This window comes from Jaculus jaculus, chromosome 1 (assembly GCF_020740685.1).
Source record: "Jaculus jaculus isolate mJacJac1 chromosome 1, mJacJac1.mat.Y.cur, whole genome shotgun sequence".
Lineage (NCBI taxonomy): Eukaryota > Metazoa > Chordata > Mammalia > Rodentia > Dipodidae > Jaculus > Jaculus jaculus.
The window spans coordinates 275015894-275042596 of NC_059102.1; the positions used below are offsets into that span (position 1 = coordinate 275015894).

Here is a 26703-nt window from a genome sequence, read left to right on the forward strand (position 1 = left end):
TCATTTGTAGCATTGGTAAGAGGCCCTGGAGTATCCACTCTCTGTCTCCTTCTCTCTCACTGATTGCAAATAGCTCAATAAAATATTTAAAATTATTGTTCTTTCCTTTGAGATAGGGTTTTGCTTTAGTCCAGGTTGACCTGGAATTCACTATGCAGTGCCAAGGTAACTTTGAACTCACAGCAATCCTCCTACCTCTGCCCAGACAAAAACCAATTGTGGGATTAAAGGTGTGTATACATATACATACACACACACACATATAATGTATGTATGTATATTTAAGTTCTTATGTCTTGAGATCATAGATGAGAAGTTTAAGAAAAACTTGGATTTCTTGTTCTGTAGGCCAGGGTTACTTGCTTCTCTTGGCTGAAGTGCACTTTTCCCATCTTAATATACTCAAGTCATCATGGCACAGGTTTTAGAATCTAAATGTTCTCACCTTCTTCATGTCTAGTTGGTCCTTCCTCCAAGCCCATACAACTAGGATCATATAGAATCCTACAAGGCTGGCCAGCAATGACACCCCAACAGGATTGTTGGTCACATGAAGGAACAGTTTGACTGTGTCTTCAATGTCCACTGTCCTGGGTACAATGAAGAAGTCACTACTAAAGAAGGTCAGGTGGTTGCAGAGACACTGTGTCTTCCAAACTGTGCTCTGTGACCCAACCTAGAATTAGATTGAAAGCATTGAGTCTAAATGGATAGAGGGGTTAAGGAGGGGGCAAGCATAAAACACAAACATAGAGATGGACAAGAGCGTGTGGAGTCTCATGTACTGCTGCTGGCAGTGTACGTGGGTATTAACCATGTGGAGAACAGTTTGACTACATTTTACAATGCAGAATAGCTGGAACTCTGAATCTTATAATTCTTGTTATAAATATATACTCTAAGAGAACTTGGCACATGTGCACAGAGACACATGAAAAGGATTGTTTCTGTCCTTGTTTATAAGTTTACAATCAGGATACAACCTATATGTTCAACAATAGCAGAACATACAGATAAACAGCTGTTTACATAAATAGAGGCAAACAGATGGAATACTATGGAGAAGTAAAAAATGAATGGAAGCTGGGTGTGGTGGCACATACCTTTAACCCCACCACTTGGGAGGTAGAGGTAAGAGGGTGATTATGAGCTGGAGACCAATCTGAGACTACATAGTGAATTCCAGGTCAGCCTGGGCTAGAATGAGACCCTACCTTGAATTTAAAAGCATAAAAAAATTTAAAATGAATGGATTAGGGCTGAGGTATGATTAGGTATGAGGTATGCTCAATGATGAAGCATATGTTTGGTATGTGTAAACTCTGGGTTCAGTCTCATACACACATATGAATTGGATGTAGCTGTATCAATGTGGATAATGTTAAGTGAATAAAGCTAGTTAAGGAAGAATATGTGCAGTATGGTACACAAAACCTAGTAGCATGCAAAGCACCACTGATTTATTGTTTGTTGTTAATCTCCCTCTCCAGAATGTAGATTTTTTTTTCTGGACTGTTGCTGCATCTGTAGTTTATAGACTTAGGCACAGCATGTAGAAGATGCTCAGCTAATACCTGCAAAAATAATGACAGCATCCACCGAGCTCAGAACAGTGGTCACCCTTTGGTAGAAGAGAAGGAATGGGACTTGGGAGAAACACACAGGTGACTTCAATCATTCCTGTTTTGTTATTTTTAAAACTTTGAGGAAGCTGTGCATGGTGGCGCAAGCCTTTAATTCTAGCACTTGAGAGGCAGAGGTAGGAGGGTGCATTTAATGCCTTTTTTGTATTTTTTTTTTTAATGAGAGAGAGAGAGAAGAGAGAATTGGTGTGCCAGAGCCTCTAGCCACTGCTATCAAACTCCAGACACATGCACCATCTTGCACACAAGTGTGACCTTGCATGCTTATGTCACTTTGTGTGTCTGGCTTACGTGGGATCTGGAGAGTGAAACATGAGTCTTTAGGCTTCACAGGCAAGCCATCTCTCCAGCTCGCATTTAATGCTTTTGAATTATTCTCTATAATTTTCCACGTGGCATATCAGAATCAAAATATATACTTTAAATGTAGACCAGTTTACAGAAAGGTGAAAAAAGCCACACTGCATGCATCTCAATGGGAGAGAGAGAAATCACTAGTGAAGATACTCCACAGTGGACACTGCAAGCCTTATATTCGGCCAAACAGACCAAATGAGCCAACGGGTGCAATAGTAGCATGTCTGTTTGGGGGAAACCAACTGCCCTCTAATTTGACTAGGGCCCTGCTCCACAGGAAGGAATACATCCCTGATACTGAAAACCTACAACAGGGGTAGTCATGAGCCCTAGGGGTGTAACGTCTGCTGCTGTCTGGCTAAATATACTATGTGCATCAAACTGCCCAGTAAGCGTTTCTCTTAATGTAACCCATATATTAATGCTACTTTCACTTTTGGTAAGGAACCTTGTCTTTTCAGATGGCAGTGACCTTGGGATGACTTAGAAAGCATCACGGTGCTGAGAAGAAGTGACAGGAGTGCTCAGCACTGCAATATCTCAATCACACCTTCCAAGACTCAGGGTCTATTGTGGACAAGGTGGTGGAAAGAATGTAAGAGCCAAAGGAAGGGTAGGACTCCTTACAACGTGCTCCTCCAGACACAAAATGGCCTGGATATTCATGACCTCCCAGTGCCTGACACTACCTACACAAGACCATTGTAATAGGAGGAAGAGATGGTGACACAAAATAAAAGAGAGACTGATTGAGAGGGAGAGGGAATTGCTATGGAATATTGTTTACAATCATAGAAGTTGTTAATTATAAAAATAAATAAATAAAATTGCCAGTAGGGCTGAGGATGCTTACCTAAGCATGTGCAAAATCTTGGATTCTTTCCCAGTGGCACATACACCGGGCACAGTGCCTGCCTGCTCTCTCAGCACATGGGAGGTGGAGGCTGGGACCTGACAGTCAGTGTCTTCTTCAGCTACATAGCAAGTTTGAGGTCATTCTGGGCTACAGACCCCATCTCAAATGAACAAATGACTGACTCAGTTAATGAACGAATGAAATGTGCTAGGTGATTGGAAGCTACGAATCAATGTTTGATGGAGGGAATGAAAAGCCTAAAAGGGTGTTGGGGGATGGCTTAGTAGTTAAAGGCAATTGCTTGCACAGCCTGCTGGCCTAAGTTCGATTCTCCAGCACCCATGTAAAGCAGGATGCAAGGCTGGTGCATGTGTCCATGATCCCAGTGTACCCAAGACAAGGGAAGCAGAACCAGGAGAATCTGAAGCTCACATGCCAGCCACTTGGCCATTGGTTTGCAAGTGGAAAGTGACTCTGTCTCACAGAAGGTGGAAGAAGAGCACAGACACCTTAACGCTGTCTCCTCTCTCTCTCTCTCTCTCTCTCTCTCTCTCTCTCTCTCTCTCTCACACACACACACACACACACACACACACATAAATAAAACAAAATTAAAACCAACATTCATTGGGTATTGGCAGTAGACTGCTTGTACAGCATATATGAGGCCCTGCGATTGATTCTACTCATAAAAGCCTAAAATAGTGTCTGTGTAATTGATTCTTCTTTCTGTAGTATTAGGATAAGTCCTAGATGCTCAGTCCCTGCCCCACCTTGGAAGACCTCTCATCCTTTACGTGGAGTCACAGCACTACTGCCAGCGTCAGGAGGAGGGAGTTTCCTGATGCCTTCTGCCATCAGTGGTCTGTGTCAAAGTAAGGCTTCCCCATCATGTGCTGTGGCATTTCCTGGGAACTTATTGGAGGGGCAGAATCTTGGCCCACCTACAGCTACTTCACTAGAGCCTGATTTATTTACTTATTTTGGTGCACGCACGTATGTATGTATAAAAGTGTGTGTGTGTGTGTGTGTGTGTGTGAGTGTGTGTGTACTCAGAGGCAGGTACCCCATGCACATGTGCTGAGGCCAGAAAAGAACATTGAATTTTCTCTTGATCTTCCACCGTCCCTGAACCCAGAGCTGCCAACTTTTTGGTCAGTGAGCCCCAGTGATTCTCCTGTCTCTCCTCCCCAAATGACTAGGGTTATCGACATGTGTAGTCACATCCACCTTTTTTTTCTGAGGCAAGCCCAACAGACTGGCTGTGTTTTTCTATGAGAGAGAGAGAATTGGTGTGCCCGGACCTCCAGCCACTGCAATTGAACTCCAGACACATGTGCCACCTTGTGCACATGTGTGACCTTATATACTTGCATCACTGAGCATCTGGCTTATGTGGGATCTGGAGAGTCAAACATGAGTTCCTAGGCTTTGCAGGCAAGTACCTTAACTGCTAAGCCATCTCTCCAGCCCCACAACCACATTTTTACATGGGTGCTATGGCTCAAACTCTGTGGTCTCATGTCCTCATGCTTGCATGGAAAACATTTCCCCAGCCCCCAGAATCTGCTTATACAACAAGCTTCTAATTGTGGGGTTTGCTTGAGAAGCAGCAGTCACCACAGAGACACCCCTGCCCTGCAGCCACCTGGCGCCCTCCTTGTTTCCCCCAGGCTAATTAATTTCTCTTCCAGTTGCTGTTCTTCCTGGGCCACCCTCAGTGAGGAAAGGGGGTGCTATATTCAAGGGCAGCTGAGATAGAAGAAAGGCCCTGCTTCTTACTTGGCATCCATTGCTGTTCCATGTTCTGTTGTATTTGTCCCAGAAATAACATTGGGTGATGCCTGTTACCACTGAGACCAAGACTGGTGTCTGCAGGGTGGCCTCCATTCTTTTATTCACCATGGCTGTTATGTAGTAGGTGCCAATCCCATACTGCAGGCTCTCTGGAGTCAGCACCCATGTGTACTCCTCATCTGAACACAAAGAAGAAGGCTGAGCTGTTGACAAGGGGAACACAAATCTCACTGGAGCCTTTCTTTCCAGGGAACTAGTATTGCTATGAACTTTTTACAAACGAAGAAGTGGCAAACCCAGCATGAGAAACGTGAAAGAACATGACCAGTGACGCAATCCTGAGCTCTGTGTTGCTCCTGTGTAGTGAAGGTACCATGTTCTTGTGTATGTGAGTGTGGGTGTGCATGCAGGTGTGTGTGTGTAGAGGTGAAAGGTCAACATTGAGTGTCTTGCTCAATCACTTTCCACCTCTTTTTTTTTTTTTTTTTTGAGATCATGTCTCTAATTCAACTTGGAGATCATAGATTCTTCTAGACTAGCTAGCTAACCAGCCCCTGGGATACACCTATCTCTGACCCTCAAGTGCTGAGATTACATTATGCTTTCATGACTGGCTTTTATTTATGTATTTATTTTTAATTTTTATTTAAGAGAAAGAAAGAGAGAGAATGGGTGTGCCAGGGCCTCCAGCCACTGCAAATGAACTTCAGATGCATGCGCCCCTTGTGCATCTGGCTTATGTGGGTCCTGGGGAATCAAACCTGGGTCCTTTGGCTTTGCAGGCAAGCACCTTAACCACTAAGCAATTCCTTCAGCCCTGTTTCAATATTTTTAAAATTAATTAATTTGTTTGTGTGTATGTACATGTCTGGGTCTCTTGCCACTGCAAATAAATTCCAATCTAGCTTTAGATGGGTGGCTGTGGAATTGAATCCAGGCTAGGAGGCTTTGAAAGCAAGTGCCTTTAACCATGGAGCTATCTTGCCAGCCCTGTAACATTTTTTATATGCTAGGGATTGAACCCAGGGACTTGTACACCCTAAACTTGTACTCTCTCAGGCCTTAATATTTTTTGTATGTATGTGTGTGCTTACAGCATCTGTAGGGATAGTGTATGGATATGTATGTGCAGACACGTGTGCCTCAGATGTTCTCCTCTATCACTCTTCTATTTGTTTCCTTGAGATGGAGTCTCTCTCTGAACCTGAAGCTGCTGGTTTCCATCAGACTGACTGACCACTGAGCCCTGGCAATTCTTCTGTCTCCACTACTCATTGGATTGTGGGCTACAGGCTTATGTAGCCATGCTCAACTTTTTATGTGGGTGTGGGGATTAAACTCAGATGGTCTCAGGTTCTCTTACATCCTCATGCTTGCACAGAAAGTGCTGTTATTCACTGAGCCATCTCACTAGCCCCTTAATTTTTTTTTATAAACATTTTCTTTTTTCTTTTTTTTAAATTTTTTTTTCGAGGTAGGGTCTCACTCTGGTCCAGGCTGACCTGGAATTCACTATGTAGTCTCAGGCTGGCCTCTAATCCAGCTGACTTTCTGTGTTGTCGAAAATGTTCATAAAAAGCCAGGTGTGGTGGCACATGCCTTTAATCCCAGCACTCGGGAGGGAAAGTCAAAAGTGCTTTATAGTGTGCAACTATGCTATAACTAGGCTCCACAATTAACATTTCACAAAATTTGTTTTATCACATATGTATTCTTCTATCCATCATACAATACATATTTTACTAAACATGTATTTCATGGCTGCATATACCTACATTCATGCAAAATTACACAGAACTAAATACACATGCATACATACACAAGGGTGCTTGGAATACTGGTGACATCTGGTGAAAGTTAGTGCACTGTGTCAAAGCCATTTCCTGGTTGTGATCTTGTACCATAGTTAGGCAAGGTCTTACCACTAGGGAAAACTGGGTGAAAAGCATATGAATATCCCATTTTATTTATTACAATCACATGTGAACCTATAATTATCTCAGGGTTACCTTTCTGCCACACATGGTCCTTTGGAAGGGTGATGTTCAGGTGAAAGTGAGTGTGGTCAGGCTGGTACTGGAAGCCCAGATAGAGTGTCATGAGAAGGGGACTTTCAGGGTCAATTGTCACGATGAGGGATTTCTCCAATGAAGTGACATTCATTGTGATTATGAATCGGTCCGTGCTTGTTCTGAAGGTAGTGGGGTGAATTTCCATGCTGCTGTTTCTCCAGAGCATAATCTATAACAAGGGACAGTTAACCCTCCAGTGTAAGACGGTCCATCTATTGATGCCTTTCCAACTTCCTTGTGCTGTGATAAGGTAATAAAGTACCTGAGCTTTCCTCTTTGAATATTGGTAGGTAACAAAGATAATGCCAAAAGTTAACGGAAAGTATATAGTCTAAAATGTATTTTCTCAAGGGTGAAATATACTTCCGTAAAGAGTCCTGAGACGTTTAACAAAACACTGGCCCTGATATAATCTAAAGTGATCCCTAACTTGCTGCATCTTTTCATCCTATTCTATAGCATATCCTGTTTCCTTCTATTTTATGCCTAAGAAGAAACTCATACCTCGACATCTTCCATTAAGTCATGGACTTGCAGCGTTTCATGACCTGAGCTCAGCAGCACACTTCCAACGCTTCCAGCAATACTCCTGTTGTCCAGAGTCTTGAAGGGATTAAAAGCCAGACCGGTTACCTATAGAGGAAGGAAAGCCCAGTTTCCTCAACTACTAAAACATTTGTAAATTACCATCTGACTGACAGACCACAAGGTATCAGATATAAATTAAATGCTTGGATTTTTTTCCTCTAATGCTATTTCAAATGAAAGAATATTTTGCATTATATTATCTATGAAACCAATGAAAAGTGAGTCCAACACTTGGGACCCCCAGAATCACTTTTTCACATATTTATACCTGGAGCACTCTTGTACTAGGAAGCAAGTACTCCTGTCCTCTAGGATAAAGCAACAATATAACTTGAGTTTATTAAGTAAACACAGAAAGAAAAATGTAATAATATGGCTAGATTAGTAGTCTGAGTCAATAACTATTCAAATATTCTCAACTTTATGTAAACAGTGAAGTTGAGATCAATTGTAATCATAGCACAGAAACTAAGTTGTGACCATGTGTCTGTCTTGCCAGTGATGTTTATGTTCTTGCGCTTTATGGCACCACAGTAGTGGGGACTGTGGTAATGCCTCATGAAATTTCATAGAGTCCTTCTCTTCAGAGTTCTACAACTCAAAGACCTATCAGTTGCTCAGATAATTCCATCTTTATATCCAGATATGGAGAAAGAGACAGGTGTTTAAGAATTTAAAGACCTTTTTCTGGAAAAAAATATTGTTTACATACCAATATATTAAGTATAAATAAACTTCTTAATTTTTCTTCAAAATGTCATTTTCCATAAATAATCATACTTTAAAAATATACTATTTGAGGGCTGGAGAGATGGCTTAGTGGTTAAGCGCTTGCCTGTGAAGCCTAAGGACCGTGGTTCGAGGCTCGATTCTCCAGGACCCACGTTAGCCAGATGCACAAGGGGGCGCATGCATCTGGAAATCGTCTGCAGTGGCTGGAAACCTTGGTGTACCCTTTCTCTCTCTCTCTCTCTCTCTGCCTCTTTCTCTGTCTGTCACTCTCAAGTAAATTAATAAAAATAAACAAAAAAATTAAAAAAAAATACTATTTGGGCTGGAGAGAGGGCTTAGTGGTTAAGGCACTTGCCTTTGAAGCCTAAGGACCCAAGTTCAATTCCCCAGATCTCATGTAAACCAGATGCACATGGTAGCCCATGCATCAGGAGTTTGTTTGCAGTGGCTAGAGGCTCTGGAGTGCCCATTCTCTCTCTCTCTCTCTGTACTAAATAAATAAAAATAAAATATTAAAAATATTTATTTGCCAGGCATGGTGGTGCACACCTTTAAGCCCAGCACTTGGGAGGCAGAGGTAGGAGGATTGCCATGAGTTCAAGGCCAGCCTGAGACTACATAGTGAATTCCAGGTCAGCCTGGGTACAGCAAGACTGTACCTCGAAAAAAAAAAATTTATTTACTTATTTGCAAGCAGAGAGTGATAGAGACAAGAGAGGCAGATAGAGAGAATGGGCTTGCCAGGGTCTCCAGCCATTGCCAATGAACTCCAGATGCATGCACCTGTTTGTGCATCTGGTTTTACATGAGTACTGGGGAACTGAACGCAGGCAAACACCTTAACCAAATAATTATACCTTTTAGCTGGGGGTTTTCAAGGTAGGGTCTCACTTTAACCCAGGCCAAACTGGAATTCACTATGCAGTCTCAGGGTGGCCTCGAACTCACAGTCATCCTCCTACCTCAGCCTCCCGAATGCTGGGATTAAAGGCATGCAACACCATGCCTGGCCTCCAAATAATTATACCTTCAATGCTGACACAGAATACATGTAATTAACTTGTATTCGTGGTACACTTTTTTTTTGAGACAGGGTCTAGCTTTGTAGTCCAAGATGACTTCAAGCTTGTGATCCTCCTGTGACTGCTTCCTGAGAGTTGGGATTACAGGCAGGTACCACCAACCCCAGCTACATACTGCATCATTTTAAAGAAGCTTTTCCCTGTCAGTGTGAAATAGAAATTGATGGGTGCTGGGAAGGTAGCTCAGCAGATAAAGTACTTGCTATGCAAGCACAAGGACCACAGTTCAGATCCCAGTTGTGGTAGTTTGATTCGTGTCCCCCATAAACTTAGATGTTCTGGACGCTAGCTTCCCCAGCTGATGGCAATTGGAAATTAAAGCCTCCTGGAGGGAGTGTATTGTTGGGGGCGGGCTTATGGGTGTTATATCCACTTTCCCCTTGCCATTGTTTGGCACACTCTCTTGTTGCTATTGTCCACCTGATGTTGGCCAGGGGTTGATATCTACCCTCTGCTCATGCCATCATTTTCCCCTGCCATCGTGGAGCTTCCCCTTGAGCCTGTAAGCCAAAAAAAAACCGCTTTTTTTCCCAGAAGCTGCTCTTGGTTGGGTGATTTCTACCAGCAAGGCGAACCTGACTGCACCAGTAAAGTGGTACCAAGGTGTGGGATTACTGCTAGACACCTGGCTGTGTGGCTTTGGCCTTTTGGAGCTGATTTTCAAGAGGAATGTGGAAGGATTTGAAACCTTGGCCTAAGAGACACCTCGCAGTGCAGTAAGTACAGCTTGATGGACTATTCTGGTCAGAGTTGCAAGATCTGAATGCAGTAAGAATTATGGACTGTGAGGTTTAACTTATGAGGGTGAGAAAGAGCTTTGCCTGGACTAGACTACAAGCAGTTTGTGTGAGAAGCTTGCTGCTATGCCTGGGTCCTGAGAAGTTGTGCAGGGTTGCTTTGCGTAGAAATGAACTGGTGTGAACAGAGGGATATGGCACAGAAAAAATGAAATTTTGGGGCCTAAATTGCTGCCCATTCACCTGCAAATTGTTTGAGAGATTATAACCTTTCAGATTGGGCCAGTTGACCTGCACTGGTGCGGCAGGAAGATTGTTGACTCTTTTGAAGGGGCCTGAGTGTTCAAGGAGTGTCCTGTTCTTCAAAGCCTGTTTTATTTCCCACTGGATTAACAAATTGGCACCCCAGTGGTATTGTGGAGTATAAGAAATGCTGGAAAGAAGGTCATTGAATTTGCAACACAGTCTTGTACTTTGGAAATGGCCATGGGCAGCGTGAAGCAGGTTTACTGGATGCCTGCATGGAGACTCCCCTGGGGCCATGAGGATGAACCATGGATTGCAGTGGAGACCCAGTGGAGAGGCCAGGACCACGAGATGGCTGCTAAGGAGAGCTGCCAGCCCTGATGAAGTTTTCCAGGTGTTGCAGTCTGGTTCACATTGCTGGTAGGAATCACCCAACCAAGAGCAGCTTCTGGGAAAAAGAGATTTATTTTGGCTTACAGGCTCAAGGGGAAGCTCCACAATGACAAGGGGAAATGATGGCATGAGCAGAGGGTGGACATCACCCCTGGCCAACATCGGGTGGACAATAGCAACAGGACAGTGTGCCAAACACTAGTATGGGGAAACCGGCTATAACACCCATAAGCCCGCCCCAACAATACACTCCCTCCAGGAGGCATTAATTCCCAAATCTTCATCAACTGGTAACCTAGCATTCAGAACACCTAAGTTTATGGGGGACACCTGAATCAAACCACCACACCAGGACTGTGAGTGGACTAGCTGGAGGGGCAGAATTGGAATACCAGAGACTTGTTGCAGGTTAGAATAATCGGACTTGGAGATTTGTCACTGGCTACAGTTGTTGAACTTGGAATTACAGTTTGATGTTTGCCCTGGTTGTTTTAAATCTTGTATTGGCTGAATGTTTCTTTGCTATGCCCAATGCCATCTTCTGCAGTGTGAATGTTTATTCTGTGGTATTATGGTTTTTTTGAGGTTATTTTTGGTATTATGGCTCAGTTAAAAGATCTTGGACTATGGGGATGTATGAACATCATTGGAATTGATAAAAACTATGGGGATCTTTAAAGTTGGACTGAATGCATTATATTTTACATCATGTATGGATATCAGTTTATGGGGCCAGGGCTGGAATGTGGTGGTTTGATTCAGGTGCCCCCTCCCCCGCATAAACTTAGATGTTCTGGATGCTAGTTTCCCCAGCTAATGGCAATTGGAAATTAAAGCCTCCTAGAGACGGTGTATTGTTGGGGGCGGGCTTATGGGTGTTATAGCCAGTTTCCCCTTGCCAGTGTTTGGCACACTCTCCTATTGCTATTGTCCACCTGATGTTGGCCAGTGGGTGATGTCCACCCTTTGCTTATGCCCTCGTTTCCCCCTGCCATTGTGGAGCTTCCCCTTGAGCCTGTAAGTCAAAATAAACCTCTTTTTCCCAGAAGGTGCTCTTGGTTGGGTGATTTCTACCAGCAATGCGAACCTGACTGCAACACCAATATTCATGTAAACATCTGGGCATGATGATGCACACCTGTAATTCCAATGGTGGGAGGTGGAGACAGGAGGACCTTAGAGTCCTTTGGCCAGCTATTGTACCCAAACTTGTAAGGTCTAGGTTCAGAGAGAGCTCCTATCTCAAAAAATGATACAATGAGGTAGAGAGTTACTGAGGAAGACACTCAGTGTTGAGCTCTGGCCTCCATATGCACATACACTTGCACTCACGTGTGTCTACACATTTATGATCAAACATAGACACATGTATGCACACTACACACACACACACACACAAGTAATAAGAAAAAAGAAATAGAAGCCAGGCATGATGGTACATGCCTTTAATCCAGCACTCGGGAGGCAGAGGTAGGAGGATTGCCATGAGTTCAAGGCCACCCTGAGATGACAGAGTTAATTCCAGGTCAGCCTGGGCCAGAGTGAGACCCTACCTTGAAAAACCAAAAAAAAAAAAAAAAAAAGAAAAGAAAAGAAAGAAAGAAAAAAAGAAATTAATGGCCCGCAGTCTTCTCTCATCTGTTCAGGTTTGGGGCAGCTTATATTTTGTGGGGTCTTCTTTTCTTCCACAAACACAGCCATCATATCTTATTTTCATCCATGTCTGGGTCTGTCACATGCTCACCTGGACATTTATTCCGAGGTGGTTATTCCAAAGTGCCTTCAAAGCTGCAGCCGATGGAAAACCTAGCCTCACTGGTGCAGGGTCACCCAGCGTATATGAGCTCAGAGGCAATGTTGATATGTTTTGGCTAATGAAAAAGAAGTCAACATGAAAATCAATTATTTTATATTTGCTTAGGGTCAAAAACTAAAAATCAACCTTTCCCCACGCCCTCCCTCCCGTGTTAACCTGCTGAACACCAGAGTGGCAACGGAAGAGGTCAAAGTCACCGAAGACTCAGCAAATGGGCTCTGCTGCAGAAATGCTTCCTGGATCTCCCCAAGGGCCATCAAGGATGTCTCCAGCATGTCTTCTAGCTGCATTTACAGGGACATAACCATGTGACCTGTGCCTTGTGTTAGTGAGACAATGGCTTTGAGAAGCTTCTCTAGAAGGGCAACAGGGATTTTCACTGTGATGTTATGAGCTGTGACATTTCTGGAAAGGACGCTGAAACCTCATAGAAAGAACCTGAAGTCTAGCTAAAGACTCATCATCCTTTGCATCAAGTAAAGGGCACAGCTAAATAAATATTTCTTTGCCCCTTCCCCTATGATATAAGTCTCTCTGGATCTGCTCATAAGTTGGTTTTTTTTCCCCCTCCTCAGTGCTGAGGACTGAACCCAGGGCTTTGTGCTTGCTCAGCAAGTGCTGTCTACTGAGCTAAATCCCCAACCCCCATAAGTACCTCTTTTTTTTTTGAGACAGGATGGCCTCAAATTCACTATGGATGATGTTTAACTCCTGACCTCCTGTTTCTACCTCGAGGATGCTGGGATTGCAGGCATGCACCACCACACCTGGTGGATGCAGTGCAGGTGGTCTCATGTAGGTCTTTGGACATGCTAGGTAAGTGCTTGACCAACTGAGCTACATCTCCATCCCCCTGATAGGTCTTTTCTTTTCTTTTCTTTTCTTTTCTTTTCTTTTCTTTTCTTTTCTTTTCTTTTCTTTTCTTTTCTTTCTTTCTTTTTCTTTCTTTTTTAAACAGCTTTATTGAGATGAAATCCCCTTTCATAATTCACCTACTTAGAATATATAGTTTTTATATTCACAAAGTTATATATGTAACCATCACTGCAATCTAATTTGTGAATTCATTCTCCTAAAATAATGGTACCCATGAGCAGTCCCTTTCCATTCCCTCACACCTACCTGAGTAACCACTGATCCACTTTCTGTGTCTATAGATCTTCTGCTTCTAGACATTTCTCATAAATGAACCACAATAGCTGACCTTTTGGGGAAGGCTTGTTTCACATGCCCTAACATTTTCAAGTTTTATCTGCATTGTAACATGTACCAGTACTCCATTCCTTCTTGTGTTTAAATAACATTCTATTGTGTGAACACGCCATATTTTATTCATCTACTGTTCAGATCATGCATGCTAGGTTGTGTTCACTTTTGGTTATCTTTGTATTTGAACAATGCTGCTTTAAACATGAGTATACATGTTTTGTGTAGACCTATGCGCTTTCAATTCTCTTAGGAAGTTACTATAGCAAGCAGTTCCCTTCTCATTGCTGGGACAAAGCACTCTACCAGACCAGCTTCTGAGAAGAAAGGGTTTATTTCAGATTACAGTTGTTTTTTTTTTTTTTGTTGTTTTTTTTTTGTTTTTTGAGGTTGGGTCTTACTGTAGCCTAGGCTGACCTGGAATTCACTATGTAGTATCAGGGTGGCCGCGAACTCATGGTGATCTTCCCACCTCTGCCTCCAGAGTGCTGGGATTAAAGGTGTGCACCACCATGCCCAGCTTCAGTTTACAGTTTTGAGGGGAAATTCCATTATGGCAGGGAAAGCATGAGAGGTGAGTAGGAAGCCTAGGTTTACATTTCCACATCAGTGCCACCATATGATATATTCAAAATCACACAAGGTGAGGCTGGAGAGATGGCTTAGCAGTTAATGCACTGGCCTGCAAAGCCTAAGGACCCAGGTTCACTTCCCCAGTACCTATGTAAGCCAGATGCATAAGGTGGCACATGCATCTGGAGTTCATTTGCAGTGGCTAGAGACCCTGGTGTACCCATTCTCTCTATCTGCCTTTCTCTCTCTTCTCCTCCTTCAAATAAATAAATAAAATAAAATAAAAAGTACATATGAGGCTGTTGTAGCCACCACATATGCCAATGAGTGCAATGACTAGGATACAAGGTAATTCTGTTTTTAACATTTTGAGGAACTGCCAAACCATGTTCCAAAGGGACTGCATCATTCTTCAACAATGTCTACAGTTTACAAGCTTTTTGCAATTATCCTTGATAATAATATTGTCCATATTTTTAATTGTTTGTTTTGAGACAGGCTGGCCTCAAACTTGCTGGGTAGCCAGGATGGCTTCTAGCTTCTGACCCTCCTGCTTTTGCCTCCTGAACGCTAGGATTGCAGATGTGTGCCCCTATGCTGACTCGTCACACCAAGTGAGATGGTATGCATTTCTTCTCTTTTACTTTCTTTTCTTTTCTTTTTTTGCTCAGAAGGTTTTACTATGTAGTCCAGGCTGGCCTTCAACTCTTCATCTTCCTGCCTCAGTCTCTCAAGTGCTGGGATACAAGTGTGTGCCACCATACCCAGCTTCACTGTAGGTTTCATTTACATTTCCCTAGTAGAAAGTGAGGATGGACAACTTATTGAGAGCTTACGATGTGCTTTACTGAGTCCTTTTCACTTGATTACTAAGTGGGCACTCGGTGGTCTATGCCCACTGGTGGGGTAGAGAGGGAGAGGCCAAGAAGACCTACCACTGTGTTTCTCCAGCAGGACCCTCTTTGTCAAGGTCTGGAAGAGGCTGTGTGATACCTGGATAATGACAAAGTTTCTGGACAGAGTTGGCTGTTTACATATAACACACCTACCTTCTCAGTGTCTTGCTTAGGCTGCTGACTTTCCTTCTTGCCTTGGGCTTCACTGTTAAGGGGTGAAAAGAGGCAGATCCTGGCAGGAGTTTTGGAGCTCCAGCTGCTGTTTTCCTGAAGTGGGACCAGCATCAGCAGCTGGTCACTCAGGTCAGTGAGCAAATCGATCACACTGACCTAGGAATGACAGAGAGGAAACAAGTCTACTTAGCTGCTTATGACTGCTTTCACTTTACTTGCACCCTGTGTTCTCTGTGTGTGTGTGTTTATATGTGTGAGGATGCATATGTGTATGCAATACAGGTACATGTACACATGTATCATTGCAGGTGGAGACCAGAAAATGTTGCCCTTTGACCCTTTCTACCTTATTTTAAAAAAATAATTATTTTATGAGAGAGAATGTGCGTGCTAGAGCCTACTGCCACTGCAAATCAATTCCAGATGCATGTGTCACTTGGTGTGTGTGGCTTTATGTGGGTACTGGAGAATTGAACCAGAGTCATCAGGCTTTGCAAGCAAGTCTCTAACCACTAAGCAATTTCTCCAGCCCACCTTTCATTTTTTTTTAAATTTATTTATTTATTTGAGAGCGACAGACACAGAGAGAAAGACAGATAGAGGGAGAGAGAGAGAATGGGCGCGCCAGGGCTTCCAGCCTCTGCAAACGAACTCCAGACGCGTGCGCCCCCTTGTGCATCTGGCTAACGTGGGACCTGGGGAACCGAGCCTTGAACCGGGGTCCTTAGGCTTCACAGGCAAGCGCTTAACCGCTAAGCCATCTCTCCAGCCCCCACCTTTCATTTTTTAAGATTTATTTTTATTTATGAGAGAGAGAGAGAGAGAGAATGGGCACGCTAGGGTCTCTAGCCACTGCAAACAGACTCCAGATACATGCATGTGCCACCATGTACATCTGGTTTAGGTGGGACCTGGAGAATTGAACCTGGGTCCTTAGGCTTCACAAGCATGCTAATTAACTGCCAAGCCACCTCTTCAGCCCCCAACTAACCAACTAACTTTCTTTCTTTCTTTCTTTCTTTCTTTCTTTCTTTCTTTCTTTCTTTCTTTCTTTCCTTCTTTCTTCTTTTTTTTTCTTTTTTGAGGTAGGGTCTCACTCTAGCTCAGGCTGACCTGGAAATCACTCTGTAGTCTCAGGGTGGCCTTGAACTCATGGCAATCCTCCTACCTCTGCACCCCAAGTGTTGGGATTAAAGGCGTGTGCCACCATGCCTGGCCTTTCTATTTTTTTAAAATATTTTATTTATTTGAGTCAGAGAGAAAGAGAGAGGAGGGAGAGGAAAAATGGGCATGCCAGGGCCTCTAGCCACTGTAAAGAAACTCCAGACACATGTACTGCCTTGTGCATCTGGCTTATGCCCATTTTTCTTTCTAAGACATGGCTTCACACTGAGTGATACTGAGTCAGATAGACTAACTAGCCAGGAAGTCCAGGGGAATCCCTGTCTCTGCCTCTGTCTCCCTAGTGCTGGGATTTAAGCATGCACTGACACTCCCTATATTTTTACATGGGTTCTAGGAATTTGAATTCAGGTCTTCATGCTTACATGGCCAGTACTTTACCTACTAAACCATCTCTCCATCCCCATCTGGACCCTTTTTATAAGCCACTCAGTACTTTTTCTTTTTTTTTTTTATTTTTGGTTTTTCAAGGTAGGGTCTTATTCTAGACCAGGCTGATCTGGAATTCACTCTGTAGTCTCAAGGTGGCCTTGAACTGACAGTGATCCTCCTACCTTGGCCTCCCGAGTGCTGGGATTAAAGGCATGTGCCACCACACCAGGCACAACCTATTTTTTTATATTTTCATTTATTTATTGGCAAGCGGTGGGATGGGGGAGAGAGAGAGATATGGAGAGGAGAGAATGGGTGCATCAGGGCCAGTAGCAAATGAACTACAGATGCATGCAATACTTTGTGCACCTCGCTTTATGTGGGTACTGGGGAATCAAACTCAGGTCTTAAGTTTTGCAGGCCAGTGCCTTAACCACTGAGCAATCTCTCCAACCCCCAATGGCAATCTAGTAACCATGATCACATCTACATGAGATGATTCATGAGATGAACAAGCAAGGGAAAGGGAGTGAGGGTATTCTTTCATTACTGTTTTATTTTGTTTGGGGATTGAACCCAAGACCTTGGGAATGTTGGGCAAGCATGCTACCTGAGCTACGTCCTCAGCTTCTCTCACTACCATATATGGGCTGATTTGATTTTATTAATATCAAGTATGTACTATTTCTGTAATTAAAAGCCTGAAAGGGGGCTGGGGAGATGTCTTAGAAGTTAAGGACTCATGATTATATATAAAAAAAAGAAGTTAAGGACTCATGTTCAACTCCCCAGTACCAATGTAAGTCAGATGTACAAGGTGGTGCATGCATCTGGAGTTCATTTGCTGTGGCTAGAGGCCCTGCTGTGCCCATTCTCTCTCTATTTGCCTCTTTTTATTTTATCTCTCTTTTTCTCTCTCAAAATAAGTAAGTAAATTAATAAATAAAATCCCAAACAGGAGTTGGGCATGGTGGCACATGCCTTTAATGCCAGCTCTCAGAAGGTAGAGATGGAAGGATCACTTGTGAGTTCAAGGCCAGCCTGAGACTATGTTGTGAATTCCAGGTCTGGACTACAGTGAGGCCCTACCTCAGGAAAAACATACACACACATAAAACAAACAAAGAAAAAAGACCCAAAACCAAAACAAAAAACCAAACAGAGCCTGGGGGTGTAGCTCAGTTGGTAAAGCACTTGCCTAGTATACACAAAGTCCTGGGTTTGATCCCCAGTGCCACAAAAACAAGGCATGATGGTATATTCCAGAACTGGGGAAGTGGAGGCAAGATGATAAGTTCAAGGTATTTCTAGGCTACATTACAAGTTCAAAATCAGCTTAGGTAACATGAACTCTTGTCTCCAAAAAACAAAACAAAAACTCAAACCAGAATACATTTATATGTGTATTACAGAATGTTTGAAAATATAGGAAATGGAAAAAAGAAAATTAGATTTCCATGAATCCTAGCACCTTAATCTATTTAAGTATAAGAAGCAAGGGACATAAACAATGATGAGGAAGCAGCATTGGCTGGTGTGGCTGTAACAGATGGCAGGGTCAAGAGCATCTCAGGTTTTGATGCGTGTTTTAAGGCTGTCTACCATATCTATGGTAAGATGTGGATTTATTTTTGTTTCACAAGATTTCTTGAAACAAAACATTGGAAATTAAGTAACCTGATAATTGGAACAATGACCCTAACAACTCTAAACTTCTAGAGTTTTAGGCTGACAATACTTGTTAATACTCAATTCGGTCTCCACCAAATAGTTTCATGATACTAAGTTTGCATGGGGCACAATCTTCGGTCTCCATTTCTCTTTCAATTTTTTAAAAATTTATTTGCAAGGGAAGACGGAGATAAAGAGAGAGGAGAATGAGTACGGACACGCTGGGACCTCCTGTCACTGCAAACGCAGTCCAGATGCATGCCCCACTCTGTGCCTCTGGCTTTATGTGGGTACATGGGAATCAAACCCCAGCCGGCGGGATTTGCAAGCAAGTACCTTTCTCTGCGGAGCCATCTCTCTAGCCCTCCCCTACCCCCTCTCTCTCTTTGGTTTTTCAAGGTAAGGTCTCACTCTAGCTCAGGCTGACCTGGAATTCACTATGCAGCCTCAGGGTGGCCTCGAACTCATGGCGATCCTCCTACCTCTGCCTCCCAAGTGCTGGGATTAAAGGTGCATGCCACTACGCCCAGCTCCTTTCTCTCTCTTTGCATTTGTATGTGTGTGAATGTGGGTGCATGTGTGTGCATGTGGAGGCCAGAGGTTGGTATTGGGTGTCTTCCTCAATCACTCACCTCTGTATTTTGCTGAGGCTGGATCTATCACTTAGGTCCAAGAGCACACCAAGTCAGCTAGTCTAGCTAGCCAGCTTGCCCTGGGATAGAAATCCTGTGTGTCCATTTCCCACCTGCTAGGATTACAGGCAAGTTGCCATGCACAATCAATATTTACATGGGTGCTGGTTGTCCAAACCCCAGTTCTCCTTGCTTTCAAGTGCTTTACCTACTGAGCAATCTTCCCAACCCTCTTTTTCTTTTTCTTTTTTGTCGTTTTGGTTTTTCAAGGTACGATCTCACTCTAACCCAGACTGACCTGGAATGCACTATGGAGTCTCAGGGTGGCCTCGAACTCACGGTGATCCTCCTACCTCTGCCTCTCGAGTGCTGGGATTAAAGGCGTGTGCCACCACGCCAGGCCCTAGCCCTCTTTTTCTATTTTCACTCTTCCTTCCTGCTCCTTGTTGTCTCCCACCTGCTTACCTGATCTGGTGCAGGAAATGTTGGAGTGAAGTGTCGCCGTTTCTGGAGGATGTCACAAGCTTTCTTCAGCCTGCTGTGAGCTTGCAAACCAGGAATTGCTCCACCAAACTTCCCTGCCGTCTCATTGAGGACCTATTGGGAAGAAAATATTTGTCAGAAATATTTCTATAGGTTTATCCTGCTTTTACAGTTCAACATATGCCCTCTGACCTGTGATGACCTGTGACATCGTTAGCTTTATCAACGACAGGTTCTCCAAATGGGTTGCTGCTTTCACAAGCATTGCTTCAAATGGATAAAATTTTAAAAACTTATTGACAATTTTTACACATGCATATAATATGTTTTGATCATTATTGCGCCCTATTACTTACTCTTTCTCTCCTTCCCTCCCCCTTCCGCTGAATTCCTTCTTTACAACTGGTCCTTCTATTTTGATGTGTGTGTGTGTGTGTGTGTGTGTGTGTGTGTCCCACTGTGTCTAATCAGGGGTGTGTGCATGAGCGTGGGTGAAGGGTTACTTACTAGAGCACATGCAATTTATCAATAGCCAAATGGACAGACTTAATTTTCACCTCTTTCATACATTAGAGAAGATGAATAATAAACTTATGCCACGAGTAACCTAATGGCAACAGCATCTGGGAGCAAGATTTTCTAGAGTGCTTGCCTAACAGGCCCTGCAATCCTTAACACTGGAAAAAGAGTCTATGATTGAGAGAAGTCCTTCAAGCATTGCATAGCAGGAGATGGGAGGCAAATACAAAAAACCTAGATGAATATGATGGAGAATGGAATTTCAAAGGGGAAAGTGTGTGGGGGGGAAGGGAGGAAATTACTATGGGATTATTTTTATTATCATGGAAGATGCTAATAAAAATTTTAAAAAAATAAAAATAAAAATGAAAAATAAAAAGAAACCTAGACGAGTCCCCAGGGCTCACCAGGCTTTTGTAGTAAAGTTCAGCACTCTGTGACCTCTATTTTCATTAGACCACTTGGGTCATTTATATAGTACAGCCTACTTACCCATCATGAATACAAGAACCCTTCCCCCAGTGCCTCCTACGCTCTTCCAGATGTGGTGTTACACAGGAGTGGAACCATCAAAAATGAGCCATGAGACTGGAGAGATGGCTTAGCAGTTAAGGTGTTTGTCTGCAAAGCCAAAAGATCCTGGTTTGACTCTTCAGGACCCACGTTAGCCAGATGCGCAAGGGGGTGCAAGGTGCATACATCTGGACTTCGTTTGTAGTGACTGGAGGCCCTGGTGTGCCCATTCTCTCTCTCTCTCTCTCTTTCTCACTCACTCAAATAAATAATAAATAAATAAATGAAACGGGCCATGAGTCTGTCCTGGTGGACCACACAGTTCTACAGGGTTATTCCCTACTTTGAGGGAGGGGTCACTTATGGAGTGGGTTTGGATAAAGAACCACTTTAGGGCTGGAGAGATGGCTTAGTGGTTAAGCGCTTGCCTGTGAAGTCTAAGGACCCTAGTTTGAGGCTTGATTCCCCAGGACCCACATTAGCCAGATGCACAAGGGGGTGCATGCATCTGGAGTTCATTTGCAGTGGCTGGAGGCCCTGGCATGCCCATTCTCTTTCTCTATATATATATCTGCCTCTTTCTGTCTGTCTGTCACTCTTAAATAAATAAATAAATAAATAAATAAATAGAACCACTTTAGATGGCTTAGCAGTTAAGGCAGTTGGCCTACAAAGCCTAATGACCTGGGTTTGATTCCTCAGTAACCATGTAAAGCCAGATACACAAAGTGGTGCATGCATCTGGAATTCATTAGCAGGGGCTGGAGGACTAGCATACCCATGCTCATTCTCTCTCTGCTGCTTGAAAATGAATAAATAATTTTTAAAAGAACCATTTAGTTCTGGATTTAGGTACTGAAGCGAAAAAAAAAGGATTAAAGATATGGGTGAAATACAGTTGTTACCTAACTACCCATTTGCCAGGAGAGGAAGACTTATAGGAGGCCATTCTAGCTACAGGTGGTGGAGGCCATACCTTGTTTTTTTTTTCTTCTTCTTCTTTCTTTCTTCTTCTGCTTTTTTTTTTTTTTTTTGGTGACAAGGTCTCATGTCATCCAGGCTGGCCTTAAACTCAGTATGTACTTGAGGATGAGCTTGAGTTTCTGACTATTCTGAATCCAACTCTCAAGTGTTGGGATTACAGGCATATATCAATATGGCATATTTATATGATGTTGGAAAGTGAATTCAGGATTTCATGCATGTTAAGTGAGTACTCTGCCAACTGAGCTACATTTCTAGTTCCCATAGGCCATATTTGGCATTTTAGAACCAACTTGTTACTTAGGCTGGATCACAGTATAGTTTACCATTTATTTAGTGGTAGTGTATGTACATATTTGAGAGTAGGTATCACTATGTAGCTGGTCTCAAAGTTATAAACCTCCTATGTCAGTCTCTTGAGTACTCGAATTACAGGTGTTTGACACCACATCTGGCTGTATCTAGTCTTTTTAAAAAAATTATTTATTTTGAGAGAGAGAGAGAGGGAAAGGGAGAGACAAAGAGGCAGAGAAAGTGAGAGATAATGGGCACACCATTTTTCAATTAGCAATAATTATGCCTCAGATAAACCTCATTGGCTAGGATACCGCCACTGTGCAAAGCTTGTGTCTAATCTAACTGGTCATGACTGAGAGTAAAAATACATGAGTTTTAATACACAAACCTGGTATTCAACAAAATCACCAAATTCTCTTAAAGTTTCTAATAATTTGTCTAACAACACTTTTGTTGATAGATTCTATATCTCTGACTTCTCTTCAGTTAAGAGAGAAGAAAAACAACAGTCTTTGTTGAAGCCATGTGGGTCACTTTTTCCTTGGTGACAAACAATATTGAGATATTAGTGAACCTCTAGCTTGCACCACCATGGGACGCAGACTCAGAGCAATCAGAAAGGTGGCTTGGTAAGGAAATATTAGGCTGTATTATAACTGGAGGAGGGAAAGCCAGAGGATTTCCTTCAGTCACATTATCACAGTGGCTTCTCCTCCTTTTCTGTTTGGTGGGAGAAGGAAATGAGGTGAGAGTTTGCAGATGCCTCTGGGGAAGTGGACAGGTGAGCATTAAAACATGGGAGCACTCAACAGGAATATGCCAGCAAGTACTGAGACAGGAACACAACAAGCTGTGCAATGTTTTCTTGGACTTTTCGTTTTCGCTTATGACTGGGATGTAGGCTGGTCTATGAGTTGTCCTAGTACAGTTCTGTTGAGAGGTTAAAAAGTGACCAGGCTTCTTCGTTTCATCTTGATTATTATATTACAATAGAAAGAAAGGATATAAAGACCTTTTCAGTATTGGGGATTGAACCCAGGCAAGTATGTGACCACTGAGCGACATCCTCAGTCCCGTAAGTGCTTTCTCAGTGTTATAAAGCTACCCTGCTGTGACTTGCATTTCCCCATCTTACCTGATTAGATGCATTCTGAAATGATGCTTGTGGATGGGTGGTGATGACAGATGGGTGTGAGTCTTCCTTTGATCTTGAAGTGATGTCTACCAGAGGTCGTCCAGCAGGTGCAGCAGAGACAGGCCTGGTGGGCTCTGTTATCACAGACTGTGGTAGGCTGTTAGGTGCAGGTAGATCTGACATTTCTTGTGGTGGGCTGCTGGCTGCAGGTGTGACGGACGTCACCTGTGGTGGGCTGCTGGCTGCAGGTGTGACGGACGTCACCTGTGGTGGGCTGCTGGATGTAGGTGTGACGGACGTCACCTGTGGTGGGCTGCTGGGTATGGTTGTGACCAATGTCACCTGTGATGGGTTCCTGGATACAGGTGTGACCAATGTCACCTGTGGTGGACTGCTGGCTGCAGGTGTGACTAATGTCACCTGTGGTGGGCTGCTGGCTGCAGGTGTGACTGACATCACCTGTGGTGGGCTGCTGGCTGCAGGTGTGACAGACGTCACCTGTGGTGGGCTGCTGGATGCAGGTGTGATGGACATTACCTGTGGTGGGCTGCTGGGTATGGTTGTGACCAATGTCACCTGTGATGGGTTCCTGGATACAGGTGGGACCAATGTCACCTGTGGTGGACTGCTGGCTGCAGGTGTGACTGATGTCACCTGTGGTGGGCTGCTGGCTGCAGGTGTGACTGACGTCACCTGTGATGGACTGCTGGGTATGGTTGTGACCAATGTCACCTGTGATGGGTTCCTGGATACAGGTGTGACCAACATCACCTGTGGTGGACTGCTGGATGCAGGTGTGACTGACGTCACCTGTGGTGGGCTGCTGGCTGCAGGTGTGACTGACGTCACCTGTGGTGGGCTGCTGGCTGCAGGTGTGACGGACGTCACCTGTGGTGGGCTGCTGGATGCAGGTGTGACGGACGTCACCTGTGGTGGGCTGCTGGATGCAGGTGTGACGGACGTCACCTGTGGTGGGCTGCTGGCTGCAGGTGTGATGGACATTACCTGTGGTGGGCTGCTGGGTATGGTTGTGACCAATGTCACCTGTGATGGGTTCCTGGATACAGGTGTGACCAATGTCACCTGTGGTGGACTGCTGGCTGCAGGTGTGACTAATGTCACCTGTGGTGGGCTGCTGGCTGCAGGTGTGACTGACGTCACCTGTGATGGACTGCTGGGTATGGTTGTGACCAATGTCACCTGTGATGGGTTCCTGGATACAGGTGTGACCAACATCACCTGTGGTGGACTGCTGGCTGCAGGTGTGACTGACATCACCTGTGGTGGGCTGCTGGCTGCAGGTGTGACTGACATCACCTGTGGTGGGCTGCTGGATGCAGGTGTGACTGACGTCACCTGTGGTGGGCTGCTGGATGCAGGTGTGACGGACTTCACCTGTGGTGGGCTGCTGGCTGCAGGTGTGACGGACGTCACCTGTGGTGGGCTGCTGGATGCAGGTGTGACAGACGTCACCTGTGGTGGGCTGCTGGATGCAGGTGTGATGCACATTACCTGTGGTGGGCTGCTGGGTATGGTTGTGACCAATGTCACCTGTGATGGGTTCCTGGATACAGGTGTGACCAATGTCACCTGTGGTGGACTGCTGGCTGCAGGTGTGACTGATGTCACCTGTGGTGGGCTGCTGGATGCAGGTGTGACTGACGTCACCTGTGATGGACTGCTGGGTATGGTTGTGACCAATGTCACCTGTGATGGGTTCCTGGATACAGGTGTGACCAACATCACCTGTGGTGGGCTGCTGGCTGCAGGTGTGACTGACATCACCTGTGGTGGGCTGCTGGATGCCGGTGTGACGGACGTCACCTGTGGTGGGCTGCTGGCTGCAGGTGTGACGGACGTCACCTGTGGTGGGCTGCTGGATGCAGGTGTGACGGACGTCACCTGTGGTGGGCTGCTGGCTGCAGGTGTGACGGACGTCACCTGTGGTGGGCTGCTGGATGCAGGTGTGACGGACGTCACCTGTGGTGGGCTGCTTGATGCAGGTGTGATGGACATTACCTGTGGTGGGCTGCTGGGTATGGTTGTGACCAATGTCACCTGTGATGGGTTCCTGGATACAGGTGTGACCAATGTCACCTGTGATGGGTTCCTGGATGCAGGTGTGACTGACATCAACTGTGGTGGACTGCTGGATGCAGGTGTGAATGATGTCACCTGTGATGGCCTTCTAGGTATGGTTGTGACCAGTGTCACCTGTGATGGGTTCCTGGATACAGGTATGACTGAAGTCACTTGTGTCACCGGTGTGACTGTTGTGGTCTGTGGTGGTATTGAAGATGGGTGGTTGGAATTGCACATTATGTTGAACTAAAAAGGAAGAATATATAACAGGAAAGGCTGAGTCTGATTTTACCTAATAAAGCACTATCAAGGCAGCATTTCCACATTGCTCTGAGCCTCCAGTGCCTGTGGGACTTGAAACAACACATGCTGTTCTCAAATACCTTTGAGAAACTTGCATGTTATGTGAGCCCTGGAAGACCTACAGTGTATAATAAGGACAATGTATTTATTGTTACTCATTCAGTACATTATTAAATACCCACAATAGTCTGGAGAGCTTTAAGTATAGCAATGCAAACAGTGAGCCAAGTTCTTGCCCTAGTGGGGTCTCTATTGAATTGAAAGAAACAGACAGACAAAATATATCATGTACTGAGTAAATGCTGAGAAGAAAAATGCTGGAGAAAGCAGATGGCGGGAAAAGGTGCAATTCTGGTGGATGCTCAGAGCTGAAGAGGGCCCTATTTTTTTTTTTTTAATTTGAGAGCGACAGACACAGAGAGAAAGACAGATAGAGGAAGAGAGAGAGAATGGGCGCGCCAGGGCTTCCAGCCTCTGCAAACGATCTCCAGACGTGTGCGCCCCCTTGTGCATCTGGCTAACGTGGGACCTGGGGAACCGAGCCTCAAACCGGGGTCCTTAGGCTTCACAGGCAAGCGCTTAACTGCTAAGCCATCTCTCCAGCCCAAGGAGGGCCCTATTTTGCTGACAGCTGAGATAGTTGGCTCCTCCAAGTTCAAAGGAGGTTGCAGCCTGCTGTGCTGCCAATGAACAGAAGAGGCAAGAGCAGAAGCAGGGAGTGCCAGGAAGGCCAAATGCAGAAATTCACTGGGAAATGGTGGCACACTGGAATGAATGTGATAGTGGGAATCATGACAAGAAGTGGACATAACTGGGGTCCCTGAAAGGACTAAGGAGTCCTACAATCAGAGACTACATCTGTCTTCCCTTCTGGCTGCCATGTCAGGGGCTGTTGGCTGTGATTCTACAGAATACATCTTGTGGGGTGCAGACTTAAGAGATATTTTTTCCTTCACTTCACTTCATGTTTCAGTTAACATGAGATTAAATAAACATAAAACTATTTTTAGGGCTGAAAGATGGCTTAGTGGTTAAGGTGCTTGCCTGTGAAGCCTAAGACTCCAGATTCGATTCCCCAGTACCCATGTAAGCCAGATGCACATGGTAGTGTACACATCTGGAGAATTTTTTTTTGAGGCAAGCCCAACAGACAGGTCCCCCCTTTTTTTTATGTGTGTGTGAGAGAGAGGGGGAGAGAAAAATTGGCATGTCAGGGCCACCAGCCATTGCAATTGAATTCCAGATGTGTGTGTGCCCCCTTGCGAGCATGTGCGAACTTGCACGCTTGCATCACCCTGTGTGTCTGGACCTGGAGAGTCAAACATGAGTCCTTAGGCTTCCCAGGCAAGAATCTTAACCTGC

General features: G+C 44.4%; 1 protein-coding gene and 1 pseudogene across 1 annotated transcript in view; both read right to left on the reverse strand.

Moving 5' to 3' along the window:
• Nucleotides 1-26703, reverse strand: part of Pkd1l3 (polycystin 1 like 3, transient receptor potential channel interacting) — a 79430-nt gene that overhangs the window by 39442 nt on the left and 13285 nt on the right. Inside the window, 10 exon segments of the mRNA XM_045143384.1 lie at nucleotides 446-676; nucleotides 4639-4832; nucleotides 6663-6894; nucleotides 7230-7358; nucleotides 12248-12374; nucleotides 12476-12599; nucleotides 15144-15324; nucleotides 19491-19622; nucleotides 22957-23159; nucleotides 23221-25144. Coding sequence (XP_044999319.1) covers nucleotides 446-676; nucleotides 4639-4832; nucleotides 6663-6894; nucleotides 7230-7358; nucleotides 12248-12374; nucleotides 12476-12599; nucleotides 15144-15324; nucleotides 19491-19622; nucleotides 22957-23159; nucleotides 23221-25144 — 3477 coding nt within the window.
• Nucleotides 21991-22149, reverse strand: LOC123458076 (annotated as a pseudogene).